At 54.1% G+C, this 13,307-nt stretch overlaps 2 protein-coding genes across 27 annotated transcripts in view; one reads left to right on the forward strand and one right to left on the reverse strand.

Moving 5' to 3' along the window:
* Positions 1 to 13,307, reverse strand: part of ZNF219 (zinc finger protein 219) — a 14,981-nt gene continuing 1,674 nt past the window's right edge. For 3 of the 20 annotated variants that reach the window (XM_078334472.1, XM_078334471.1, XM_078334470.1), the window contains 5 exons: positions 8,715 to 12,776; positions 3,505 to 3,593; positions 1,794 to 3,221; positions 1,312 to 1,443; positions 1 to 1,065 (listed from right to left, as the gene is read on the reverse strand). In XM_078334472.1, coding sequence (XP_078190598.1) covers positions 461 to 1,065; positions 1,312 to 1,443; positions 1,794 to 3,221; positions 3,505 to 3,593; positions 8,715 to 8,755 — 2,295 coding nt within the window. In that variant the 5' untranslated portion in view covers positions 8,756 to 12,776 and the 3' untranslated portion in view covers positions 1 to 460. Of the gene's footprint in view, positions 1,066 to 1,311; positions 1,444 to 1,793; positions 4,054 to 4,299; positions 4,428 to 7,792; positions 8,094 to 8,218; positions 8,560 to 8,714; positions 12,777 to 13,307 lie in introns of those variants that run through there. The other 17 variants (XM_078334479.1, XM_035260009.2, XM_078334474.1 and 14 more) reach the window with 15 other exon arrangements.
* Positions 11,323 to 13,307, forward strand: part of TMEM253 (transmembrane protein 253) — a 6,116-nt gene continuing 4,131 nt past the window's right edge. The window contains exons 1-6 of one of the 7 annotated variants that reach the window (XM_035260013.3): positions 11,323 to 11,441; positions 11,565 to 11,707; positions 12,119 to 12,229; positions 12,322 to 12,378; positions 12,663 to 12,773; positions 12,887 to 13,033. In XM_035260013.3, coding sequence (XP_035115904.2) covers positions 11,600 to 11,707; positions 12,119 to 12,229; positions 12,322 to 12,378; positions 12,663 to 12,773; positions 12,887 to 13,033 — 534 coding nt within the window. In that variant the 5' untranslated portion in view covers positions 11,323 to 11,441; positions 11,565 to 11,599. The remainder of the gene's footprint in view (positions 11,442 to 11,564; positions 11,708 to 12,118; positions 12,230 to 12,321; positions 12,379 to 12,662; positions 12,774 to 12,886; positions 13,034 to 13,307) is intronic. The other 6 variants (XM_035260016.3, XM_035260017.3, XM_054239788.2 and 3 more) reach the window with 6 other exon arrangements.

The following is a 13,307-nucleotide window of genomic DNA, read 5'->3' on the forward strand; positions in this document are numbered from 1 at the left end:
CCTGTGCCTCAAGACACCTGTTTATTGGGGACACGACTCTGCAACAGGGATGACAGGAATCGTACCAAAAATAGCAATGTCTACAGGGCCCCTGATGGGGCTAGAAGGGTACAGTGCCCCCCACCCTCACCCCTTGTACAAAAATAAACTCTCACGCCTATGGACCAGCAAAGACTGGCAGAGTGGCTCCTCAACAGGGACACAAACCCTCTCTGCCAGCCCTGGGACTCCGTTCTTTGACCCCTCACCTCTGCCACTTCTAAGGCACTGTGACTCCCTTGGGCTGGGTGGGTACCACCAGCCCACCCTCCTACGCCCGCCGCCCCCTCCACCTCTGGTCCGCCTGGGGCTGGGATATGGGTCCCACGCTGCCCCCTGCTGGCGTCTCTACCCAACTACCTCTAGCGCTCCCCCGCTCCGGCGGGGTAAGCTCACTAAGCTAATCGCCCCTGAGGGCTCACTACCGTTCTTGCCCCCCCAGCCCTGCCTCTCCGGGTCTGGACTGCCCAGAACCCTCCGCCCCTTCCTGCGAAGGACTGGGAGGGGTCTCTCCTGATGGTATTCGGACATAGGGTGGGGACGCGTCAGCCTGGGGTGGCCGGCGGCCCCTAGCCCGGCGGCTGTGGTGCACTTGAAGGTGCAAGGCCATGAGCTCCGGGGCTCCAGTGGCGAAAGGGCAGAAGAGGCAGCGGTGGAGGGCACCCCCCGGCCCGGCCTCACCTCCTGGCCCTGCCCGCAGGGACAGGTCCAGGGGTTCGGCCTCACCGCCTCGCCCGTTGCGCAGGGTCCTCCCAGGGCTGGCGGGCTTCCGACGGGACCCCGGCCCAGCACCGCTAGAAGGAGGCCGGGGGCTTGAGGCGCCCTCCACCCAGGTCGCAGGCTGCGGAGACGGCTTGGCTCCAGATGTTGGGACCAAACCCCGCTGGGAAGGGGGCGGTGGCTCCGGGGGTGGCCCGGGGCCGGCCCCACTCCTCTGCTCCCTGTGGTGGCGCTGTAGGTGATACTTGAGCGAGCCAGACTGGGTGCCCGCGTAGTCGCAGTGCGGACACTTGTAGGGCCGCTCGCCTGGGGAGAGTGGGTAGGATAGGGTCACAGGGTCACAATCACAGCATGCACCCACCCGAATTTCGCCCAGTTTACAGACCTCAACCTCAGAACCTCTCACCCACTTTGATTGAATAAAGGAGCGTTTCCCAAGTGATATCTAGCCAAACTGAACGCTCTGGAGCAAACTTCACCTTCTGGTGTTTCGGCAGCCCTCACCTTTCTAGCCCCCCAGCCCCTCTCCACCCCGGAGGCTGCCTCCCTCACCTGTGTGCACGCGCAGATGCACTTTGAGGTGATGCGCCGAGCGGAAAGATTTTCCGCAGAAGGGACAATCCTTGCCGGTGGCGCCCCGGCCCCCTTCAGGCCTGGTCCCTCCAACCAACAGCCCATTCTCTTCTGCAACACAAACGTTAAGGGGAAGTCAGGGGGCCCTTCACCCTATCCAGGTCCCGCATACCCACCCCACACCCACCCCATAAGGCTGCCTCCCCTCGGGGTCCAGGAGGAAACAGCAGGTATGGGGGAACTGGAACCTGAGCGATTAGATTTTTTTGTGACTAAAGAGTTAAGTGTTCTCATATGATGGCAAAGCCTCCAGGAAAAAGCGAAAGAAACAACAACAACAACAAAAAAAAACTCAGGAGAAATAAAAGATAGGTTCTTTTAAAAAGGAAACTACAAGGGGAATGGCGGCGTAAGAGTCAGAGGAGAACGCGGTGTACCCCGAGAGGAGGATCCCTACATACCCTGTGTGGCGGTCGATCTCGCCTGGGCCCCAGCAGCAGGCGCAGAGTGCCCAGGTCCCTCACCCGGGCGCGGGTGCAGGGAAGCCAGAGGACCCATTGACCTGCCCCGGGCCCAGGTCTCCTCCTCGGCCTCCACCACCTCCTCTTCCTCCTCGGGCTCCTCCGCACGGTGCCGGCGAGCCCGGGCCGGGAGAGCAGAGGATAGCGGGCGAAAGCCTCCGAAGCTGCGGCCGGCCCCGGGCTCAGCACCCTCGCCATTGGGCCGGCCCTCACCAGCTCGCAGGCTCAGGTAGCCCAAGAGGCTCGGGGGCTCACGGCGCTCGGCCGGGGTAGGTGCCGGAGCCAAGAGGAGCGCTGGGCCCAACGGCTCATAGGCCAGCAGGCCCAGGTCAGGAGGCTGGGGAGCCCGGGCAGGCCCGGAGCCAGGCCCCGGGGCACGCAGTGGGCCCAGCTTGCTGGCGTGCACCTTCATGTGGTTCTTAAGGAACCAGGGCTCCTTGAAGCAGCGGCCGCACACGGGACACGCGTGATCGAAGGAGGCCTTGTGCTTGCGCATGTGGCCCTTGAGAAACCAAGACTGTGTAAAGCTCTGGCCGCACACTTGGCAGCGGAACTCCGGAGGTGCTGGGGGCTCGTCGGGAGCTGCAGGAGCTGGGGCCGGGTTTGCCTCACGTTCGGGCTCCGGCTCTGGCTCCGGCTCAGGGACCGATCTGGGTTCGGGCTGGGGTGGAGGCTGAGGCTGGGGCGCAGCGGAGGTGGCCGCCAGAGGGCGTTCGGGAGCTCCGTGGGCGGTCAGGCTATGGTGCAGCAGCTCCTCCTCCTGGCTGGCGCCGAAACTGCACAGGCCACACTTCCAGGGCCTGTGCAGGATGTGCAGGTGGCGTTCGCGCTCCGCCAAGGTGCGAAACTTGCCTTTGCAGTAGGGGCAACGGAAGGCGGACGATGAAGGAGCCTGTGGCCGCGCCAAGCCCTCAGTGGCAGGGGCGGCCTGCATGCCCCCTGAGCTTCGGGCTCTCCCAAGTCGAGCCTCACGCAGTAGCGCACGCTCTTCCAATTCCAGCAACAGGCGTGCAGCAGGACTACGTGGGCGCTCAGGCTGGTGTGTGCGCAGGTGCGAGCGCAGCAGAGCCCGCTGCGCCGCACGGTGGCCGCAGTGAGGACACTGGAAGGCCTGGGCGCCTGGGTGTGCCCGCAGGTGCAAAGCCAGGATAGAGTTGAAGCGGAAGCGCTTCCCGCATACAGGGCAGGGGAAGCGCCGTTCGCCTGCGCGACTCTCAGACCAGCTCACTGCTCCCATCCCAGGTGACCCTGTGCTCACGGCTGGCCCGTTGGAATATCTCTGCAGATCCAGCTCACCGTCGAAAGCCGGCGGCGACGGCGCTAAGTGGCCGCTCGGGGCGCGGGGACGTGAGCCCTGTGGAGAAAGATCTGCGTAGAGCAAAGGGTGAAGGAAGGTAGAGCTGTAAAGGAAGCAAGGGCATCGCCTCGAGGGCCAGAAAGACGACACGAGGGAAGGTGGGCTGGGGTCTGAACTAGGAACACAGGGTGCCACTCACCTCGGGAAGTTGGGGGGGCTGTGTGGGAATCGAGATGTCAGGGCCAAGGTGTTAACTTCTAACAATGGGAGGTGAAAGAGATAGAGAGGTAGGCAGGAGAGGGAGTATACAGTTGTAGGTAGGTACTTGTAGGTTGAAGTCAGAGCTTCACTCACCTCCATGGACCCCCTTCACATTCTTTGGTTCTGGGGAGTGCAGGGAAGAGGAGGAAAGGCTGCTAATGAAGGCAACAGGTGCTGTGGAGCTAAAGCAAGAGACAGATTTGGAGGAAAAGGTGAGCCCTAGTTTTCAGCAGTAAAGTCACTCCCTACCCCTAGACTCTCAGCACTCTGTATTCCAAAAACCAATCCCTTCTCCCTACTTGCATCTTGAGGCACGAAAGGGCTGCTATACTAAAAAACTGTACCCCTTGATTTGCCAAGCCCACCAGCCTCCCAGATAATTCAAATTTCCTACCCAAATTCTGTATTTTAAATGCATGGTCCAGAACAACCACAGCTACCCCCCACCCCCGGCGGTGGGGAAGACCATCACAGTATGCCCCCCTCCCATGTAGGTTGGGCTGTACAGTGTGGTGAGCAAATGGAGTGGGCTTGACATGCTCCCCAGTTATCCAAGTGGGACCAGTTGCTCTGAGAACCCTGACCAGCCAGCCACACATCCTTCCAGGTTCCACAGTGCTTCCTGCTGCCCTTACCCTTTCTGTCTTTCCCCCTTCATTCTCCCTCCCTCTGCCTGGATTCCTGATCCATTCATTTCCATTCATTACAGAGACTCATTCATGCATGGGAGAGAAACACCTCCCAGCAGCAGAGTCTGAAGACAGACAGAGGGGGAGGGGCGTGAAGGGGGAGGGAGCCAGAGGGAGAAGGAATGAAGAGAGAGTTGGGGGAGGAGTGGAAGTTAAGGGGCACAGCTAGCCTGGGGAAGGGGTTAAAAACTGCAAATACCGTATAGGATTCATCCCCTTGTTTCAAACCTTGGAGCCTGCAGTATGATGGGGCATCTGAGCCCCTTTGTCCAGGGCTGTTCTGAGGCAGGCTTTCCTCCTCTCTGCAGGGGAGAGGCTCCCTCACACAAGAGGAGGATTACACTGGCTCTGAGCTCAAGAGGCTGGAGTGAGGGACGGGGGGCGGGGCTGGGCCATCTGCACAGATAGGGACTCAGCACATGCTCTGAGCAGGAAGGGGTTAAAATTCTCCAGGCTAAAATTCCCTAGGCCTGGGACTTGAAGAGCTCCAGTGCTGGGGAAGAAGAGCACTGAAAGGAAGAGGATGGGGGGTGGGAGGGGGGTACTGATCCTAAGCTGCAGAGGAGTTCAGCATGAGGACTTAGAAGAAACCCCAGGATCAGGATTCATGGAAGTAGTCCTGGAGGATGACCAGAAGTCATCTAGTCTACCTTTCTGCCTCGTATAGAATTGTATCTGGTCAAGGCTAAACAAATGTGGGCCTAACTTCTTTTTTTTTTTTTTTTTTTTTTTTTTTTTGCCTAAGAAAGAATATCTGAGATATAAAGAACTTCCTTACAATAGGCATCATGAAACTGAAATAGGTTACTGAGAAAGAAAAAGATGCAAACATTACTTTGCCTAAGGATCTTTAATGGAAAAGAACTGGGCCAAGCATCAACCTGCCTGTCAGCAGAGAGAAAAAGCTCTGGAGGTCCAAGGCTTCTTCAATTTTTGACATTTATTGTATGTGTTAAGACTCCATGAAGGGGCAAGTACCTGTTACATGTGGAATCTGGGCTATAGGATTATTATTAGCAGACGATTAATTAACAAAGTGTCCTTGTCCAAGGGTCACTAGGCGACTTCCACTACCATTTAATATGTGTATTTCTGTAGCTTCAAATTAGGGCACCCTCTCTCATCCTCTGGATCTTTTCCTGGGACTAAGAGCCTTGCCAAGCTCACTGAATAATGTCACAAAAGGTGAATTAGAATAGGACTGAGGTGTACAAGGCTATTGTAGGCCCAGTCTGAACATTGATAACCCGACAACCTTCACTAAATCACTTAACTTCCCAGTTTACTCAACAGTAAAATAGGGGATTGGACTAATTTATATTGTTAGTCCCTTCCTGCTCAAAAATAATGTTTGTGGTTCTAAGTCACAGGAGTCATTTGGACCACAGAGAGATGTTAAAACAAATGGTCATCCCTTCAGTACCATGGAGAGTGCAGTGGGCTACCACAGAAGCCACTTTGGCCACCTCAGTACCATAGATGAGCTATGAGGTGCTAGAGGGGCTGTTTGCCATTTTAGCATCACAGATACAACACAGAAAAGCTAGAGCATTTTTTTTTTTTTTCGTTCCTATCTGGAAACCATAGAAAAAAACCCAGTGGTACCAGAGGGATTATTTTGGCCTTTTGGATGTCACTGAAAATAGAAAGAGCTAATAGAAAATAGATGTAACTAGAAGAATTTTAATTAGCTATAAGGAGCATCCTGACAGTTACAGTTTGTACATCCTGGAATGAGTTACTGAGGCATCATATTTGGGTCCATCACATTCTGTTGCTCTCCTGGGGATTCCCGGAACATCCTGGTGTACAGCCAATCTGGTATATTCAGAGGAAGCAGATGGTGGTGGGGGGGGGGTGCTGGAAATACTGCATGGTCATAGCTGACTAACCTATGGGCACATACTCTGATTCTGAGAAGATTCTAGGGCCCCTAAAACTGTCTGTAGGATAGCAAGCAAAATCTCATATGAAGTTGGCCTCATATCTGAGGCAAGAAGAATGGAAACAGGGCAAAGCTTCCTCTCCCAAAACAAAACAATGATAAACCGCTTTGCACATCGCAGTTTCCAGAACAGAAATAGAGTGATATGCAAGAAGGCCCAGACTGAAGCTGAATTCCCCAGCAGGGAAAGTTTCCCCAGAGGGTGGGCTAAAATCAACAAAACTCACTGAGATACCTTCCTAGGCCCAATCAAGATCTCCTGAATCATCTCTGTGTCAAACCAGGTTCCAGACACCTGATCCCATGATTTTTTCTTAGTAGGGGAAAGAACTGACAGGGACTGGGATACTATGAACATGCCTTGGAACTGAGGTCATGTGTGTATTGCCCCTGGGCAACAATCACAGAGTTTTCCATAGTCAGGACTTAAACACCATCCTCGAGACTTGGCCAGACCGCAGCACTGACCTACTTTCCACCCCCACTGGGAATCAGGGGTTATCTTGCCCTTATTTGGATTCTATAAGGATGCAGGGCCAGGGATAGGTATCAGAAACCTTTCAAAAGCAACAGGCCAATTATCCTCACGTTCTGGGGCAGCTGGCAGGGAAGTGGGTGTGGACCGCTAAACCTTAGTAAAGAAGGATGAAATGGTTGGCAAAAAAACTTAGAAACAACAAGGAGAGGTACAAAGAAGTATCTATCTCCTAAATGAACCACAAAGACTGTCCCTCAAGTTTTGTAATTCAAAAGTTCCTAGGGTCACAGTATAAGGAGCAAGGGTTCAGGACTTCTGGGGTCCAGCTGTAACTGCCTCTTGTTACCTCTAACACCACAGTTTTCCGTCTTGAGAATCCTACACTTCCCAAATCTGCTAACAATTATGATTACCACTGCAGTAGATGGGTAAAAGGAAAGGGAGCTTCTTAGGTGGTCTAGAGTCAAGACTACCTTGATCACACAGGCCAGTAGTTTGCTTTTATGCTCTCCTTTTCATGGCCCTCTGAACCTCACTGCTCAGATAGCTCCTCCAAACCCACTCCACTGTGCAGCTCGCTAGCCTTTTTGGACTGAGTTCTTCGTAAAGCCTCCTTCTTTCTGTCCTCACTCTCCTGAGTTGAGGACATGGAACCTTAGCCATAGACTCCAAAGGTACAGCAGGAGGCAAGAGGAAGGCACATCTGCTCACCTGCTGCCACCCCACCATGGGGAATGTTATCCCAGAGGCATGTCCTAACGCAACCCCGATTTTGATTTTGAAAGTTCTGGAGGACCTGGGTTTGGGGAAGGGGGACATGTAGCCAGCCCTAAGTCCCCTTAACTAGAGCTGACCCTAGAAAAGTCAGTCTTAGCACCCACGTGAGCCTCAGTCTTCAGACTGGGAAGTAGGGGTGATGGAAGGAGCCTCTGAGAAAATCCCCCTCCCAGAAATAGATTGCTAAGTAGGGTAGGACCTGCAATCTGCCCAAGAGGTTTCTCCAGCAGCACCTCAGACCCCTCCCCAGTAAGATAAGCCAGAAGGATGATGGGGGGCAGGGTTGAGAGATAGGGAGGCCAAGGCTCAGCTACCCCTGGCCAGGAGAACAAAAGCTGAGTTACAGCCGCCTCCGCTGCTGCCGCGGGCCGAGCTCTTTGTGACACTTTGTTTGGGACGCAAAGAGGGAAGCACCCCCCATCCTCTCCCCTCCCCCGCCACCCCGTGCTCCCGGAGAGTTTGGGCTCCTTCCCCTTCCCCCACCAGCCCTACCTGGGCCGGGGTCTGGGGGGTGCACATCCACTCAGGCTCGCGGCTCTGCCGCCCCTCATCCCCAGGCCCCTCGCGCCCTGCCTTCGGGCCCCTACAAAGACACCCCCCACCTCCGCCCCCACATCCCCCCCCAGTTGGCCCTTCCCTTTGGTGTCTGCTCCCCCAGCTCCTCCACCTGGCCCCCTCCCTAGAGGCCCCCCAGCTCTCCAGGCTTCCGAGGCCGCCACCCCCACCCCGCCCCCCCAGGAGCTCTGGGCGAAGTTTGCTTGGGGCCAAGCCGGCGCCCCTCCCCCGCCCCCGCCCCCTGCACCTGCTCCGAGCCGGGCGCGCGGAGCGGGCCCCCCCTCCGGGAAGGGGGGAGGGGGCCGGGGGCGGGGGCCGGGTGGCGGACGGGGGGGCCCGGGAGTGGGGGGAGCGGCTACTCACGAGCCCCGGGCGGGCGGCGGCGGAGCGGGCGGCGGCGGCGGCGGCGGCGGGCGGCGGGCCGGCGGCGCGGGCGTCAGCGTTACGTGGGGCCGGGGGAGATGCGCCGGGCCCCGGCCCCCCCGCCCCCGGCCCGGCCCCCGCCCCCTCCCCGGTCCCCCGCCCCCGGCCCTGGCCCGCATTGTGTGCGGCGGGAGGCGGCCCGGCCATTAGCATGCGGGGGGCGGCGCGGCGGGGCTGGGAGCCGCGCGGGAGCCGGGCTCTGGCTCCGGGGACTGGGAGCTGGGGACCCCGGGAGCCGCGAGAGGCGGCCGCCAGGGGCGGGGTGCGGGCGGTTTGGAGACGGGGGGCACTGTCGGAGGGAGGGAGGAAGGGAGGGAGCGGGGGTGGGGCGCACAGACGATTCCAACAGGAGACTGGAAGAGATTTTGAAAGGTCATCTCGTCCTTCCCCCAGCCTCTAAGCAGCGCTGCCCCTCCCACCCTAAACCCGGACATACCAGGGAAGGAGTTGGCTCTGCCGCTCTTTCTGCCCCAACATGCACAGACTCGGGAAGTTCTTCCTGGGGTTTTATCTCAAAGCCTCTCCCTTACAATTTTTGTCTCTCTTTTGGGGGAGGAGGAGGGGCGATTATAGAGATAGTTAATGTCGGCCGTATAAGAAACATTATTAAAGTTACTCCTCGGTCCTTTCCGTTCTTGATAAACAATTCCTGCTCCTTCCTCTCGAATTCTATTTTCCATTCCTCAAGTCACTTTCATGGCTCTTCAATACAACAAATATTTACTGAGTGCTTACTAAGTGCCAGGCACTGGGCTCAGCGCTGTGGGGGATGAAAAAGAAGTGGTATCTTCCTTCCAGGCGATTGTAGTCTAGACTACAAACTGGTAAGTAGTGTACTCAGACTTAGTCAATGTTTACTGAATTCCTGTTAACCTAGCCAATAGTATATAATCTTTCCAATAACCCTCTATCATAAAATTAGTCCCCATTTACAAGTAAGAAAAATGAGGCTTCAGGGAGTCTCTTTCTCCAGTGGCCTGCAGGCTCCAGGATCCTCAGTGCAAGCCCAACATCTCACAGCGCCAGCAAATAAAATTAATGCACATGGGAATCGAGGAGGAGTAGACACACAACGGTTTTCTGGATCCCTTTAAAATGTGACTCCCACTCGCTGGGAAAGAAAAGAGTAGATACGATGCCCCGCCAATGTTGGCACAGCACGGATGGGGCAGAAGTGGCTTATAAAAAGGTCACTTGCTTCCCAGGACCCTGCCTCCTGGTACTAACTTCTGGGGTCCTCTGGCACAGTCCCCTCTTATCGTCAGCAACAAGAAATAATAATAGTGATGATGACGATAGACACTAACATTGAGCACTTACGTGCCAGGTTCTGGGCTAAGCTCTTCTTCCATGCTGAAAGCAACCCCTTGAGGCTGGTATTATTCAACATCCTTTTACAGATAAGGGAACAGAGAGATTAAGCAACTTGCCAAGGGCACCCAGGTAGATCTGGGATTTGAACAGAGATCTGGTTGCCTCCAGACCTCAGGCTCTGTACCAAGATGGGCCTTTCCTGTTATATCTTTAATCTATAGAGTATATTTGGGCCCAGCTGGTTGTGCGTCTGACTGTAGAAATGTGTCCCCAGCTTAGCTTCTGAATAACACCTTCAGTGTATGAGCATCAGGTTTATCAGTGTGACCTCATCAGCACCACTAAAGTTACTAAGCACCCACCCCTAATCAACAACTCTTCACAGTCATATCGTTAGCCCCCTTTTATCAGTGAACAAACTGAGGTTCAAATAGGTAGAAAAATGTATCTAATAGGCCACACATAGTGGCTCACACCTGTAATCCCAGCAGTTTGGGAGGCCAGGGAAGGGGTATCTCTTGAGCCTACGAGTTTGAGACCAGCTCAGGCAACATGGTGAGACCCTGTCTCTACAAAAAATTTAAAAATTAGCTAGACCCAGTGGCATGTGCCTGTCATCCCAGCTACTTGGGAGGCTGAGGCAGGATGATTATTTGAGCCCAGAAGATGGAGGCTACAGTGAGCCATGATCATGGTACTGCATTCCAGCCTGGGCAACAGTGAGCCCCTGTCTCAATATAATAATAATAATAATAATAATAATAATAGGCTGGGTATGGTGGCTCATGCCTGTAATCCCAACAGTTTGGAAGGCCAAGGCAGGTGAATCACTGGAGGTTGGTAGTTCAAGACCAGCCTGACCAACATGGAGAAACCCCATCTCTACCAAAAATACAAAATTAGCCAGGCATAGTAGCACATGCCTGTAATCCCAGCTACCTGGAGGGCTGAAGAATTGCCTGAACCCAGGAGGCAAAGGTTGCGGTGAGCCAAGATCAAGCCATTACATTCCAGCCTGGGCAACAAGAGTGAAACTCCATCTCTAATAATAATAATAATGGATCAAAGATCACACAGATGGAAAAGCAGCAGAGCTAAGATTTCAGTCCAGGTCTGTCTGGCACCTTCTCTCTCAAAAATATTAATTGTTGCAATAGTATTCTTTCCAAGACTCACTATTTGAGGACCATCTATATATATATATATACATATATATCTATATATATGTATGTCCAGCTGCAGGTTATCATTGAATCAAAAACAATTCCCACTATAAACAGGACCCCCCCATCCACTTAGTGTTCAATTCACAGTAAAACCTTCAAGAAAGGGAAGGGAGACTGTCCAGAAAGTAAGAGGCAAGAAAGCCACTGGAATTCAACCTTACCTGTTCTGGGGGCAAAGCTGCAAATAGTAATGACAGGGGACCAATCCAGACAAAAAGTAGGGTCTCTCGGGAAGGACAATTAATGTGAGGGGGAAGCCAAAGAAAGGAGTAAGATTATATGGAAATGAGGAGAAATTGAGGTCCAGAGTGATAGTGTCCCTGAGGATTAGGTTAAGTGAAACCAGAAGAGGAACCCAGGATGGGCAGAAATGGGGGTAATGAGAAATGGGAACACAGTGGGGTCAGGCTAGATGTCTTGTGGAATGAATTGAGGCTGGTATATACCCAGGGCCACTCCCTAGATCCTTAGGCCTTTATAGAAACCTTTGCCCCACCACACCCCATCCCTGACAGCCTTTCTCTGCCAGGACAAGTTTGTCGTCTGCTCTGAGCTATCAAGCCCCTCAGAAGTCCTAGGACCCAGCTGGGTCCCATCCCTTTGGAGTAGCTGCTTCAGACTAGGTAGGTGTGAGGCCCTGGACCTCAAATCCCTGGATATTGGGAGTGGGCAGAGGTGTAGCTGAAAGATACGTTGTTGCATGTCCTGTCTCCTAATACACAGAACCCATAATGCATTTTTCCCAGCCTAGGAAGCACCTATTCTTGTGGGTAAAGGAGCCATGGAAGATAGAGCTGGTCAGCAAGAGCAGGAGAGACACAGCCTTCGTCTGGAAAAACTACAACACTGGGCAAGACACAGGCAGAGTGGGCACCTCTTGGTGCTGGCGGTGAGGCCAGGCTACCCCATCCCAGGTCTCAGCATGCCCACTTGTACCCAATTCAGTTCCGTCCATTTATCCATCCATGTTGAGTGAGCACCTACCATGTGCCAGAAAATGTGCTAGGTTCTGAATGGGAGGAGGGTGGAGAAAACATAGAAATAAACAAGGCAAGACCCTTAATCTCCAAGTAGCTTCCATCTTGTGGGGAAAACATACAGGTAAGTAACTAAACTACAATATGAGGCAGAAAAAATTGAATGATACTTAATTTTTAATGATCACTTCCTTCATTGCTCTGGGTTGACTGCTTTACTCCACCCTGCGTAAAATCCTATTTGTTGATCTCTAAAGAGGAGTTTTGAGAAGGGAAGGGAATCCCTGACAGTTCCTCCTCAAGTACCTTCCCCTGACCCCCAGGTGAGCCAGCTATGGTTGGCAGTGGTTGTGGTGCCCTTTGCCCTCTCAGTCGCCTGCCTGAACTCTGATTGTCACACGGCTGCAGCGCTACCTCTTGGGCCTGGAGTCTCAGTAAGAACCACCACAAGGGAGGGTGGAAGGAAAGTCCCAGGGCCCCTTCCTAACAGAACCAGAGCCCAACACTTGCCCTTCTCACCATTCAGGGTCTCCTCACTGGGATTGTCACCCTTGAGCTTCGCAGAGCACCCCGCCTCTGGAAGGTGAGAGGGAAGAGAATACGGTACTGTGCTCCCACTCCCTAAAACAGACACCTACAGCCCTCAGCCTAGGAAGTAAGTGGCTAAGTGTTGACTTGGCCTCTCAACTGTCACCATTGACTGGCCTCAATGACTAAGGAGGGAAAGCAAAAAAGTTAGAGGGCTTTTGGATCTGTTTGGAGGCTTAGAAGCAAGAGGTGAGTTTTGTCTTCAGCTAGGCTGCAAGTGGGGATTGAGGTTGGAATGAGTCCCTGAGGCTGGGCAGGACTGAGCTGGCTCACTGGCAGGTGCAGGCCATGATGATATTCAACACCTTCAACTTGATCTTGGGTTTCATCGTGGTGGTAGTCGAGGTGATGAAGACAGCCTTGGGGCCTGCCCCAACCGCCCCCTCCAAGGTACTGGCAAATGAAGGGGAGGTTCGAAGATGAGGAGACAAGAGGTGGAGAGCGAAAAGGGCAGGGGCAAACAAGTGCGGGATCCCTGCATTCTCAGCCCTGTCTACCTGCAGCAGGCTGGTTTGCTGGTGCTGGAGCTCAGTACTGAGGCCTTCACCCTAGGGGGAGTGCTGGTCTCAGTGCACGCCCTATTCTTGCTGAGCCAGAGGAAACCGGGATGCTGCAGGAGCCAGAGTCTACACTATCAGGAGCTGCAGGAGGTATGGGGGCAGGGAGGAAAGAATGAATAGCTAGCTGCCAACTAATTTTTCCACTGGCTATCCTGGTCAGTGGCACTTAAGGGAAAACGATGGGGCAGGAGGTCCTAGAAAAGAAGAGGTCCTAGAATGAAACTGATTGGCTTTCGCTAGCTTTGGACATTTCTCCCCTAATGGTGGGTAAGAGGGAATTGGGAATCCAAATGATTGAAGTTAAAAGAGTGGGAAAGCATTAGGAAGCTGCCTAAATATTGAAAGGACTATGGGAAACAGGATA

Source organism: Callithrix jacchus, chromosome 8 (assembly GCF_049354715.1).
Source record: "Callithrix jacchus isolate 240 chromosome 8, calJac240_pri, whole genome shotgun sequence".
Lineage (NCBI taxonomy): Eukaryota > Metazoa > Chordata > Mammalia > Primates > Cebidae > Callithrix > Callithrix jacchus.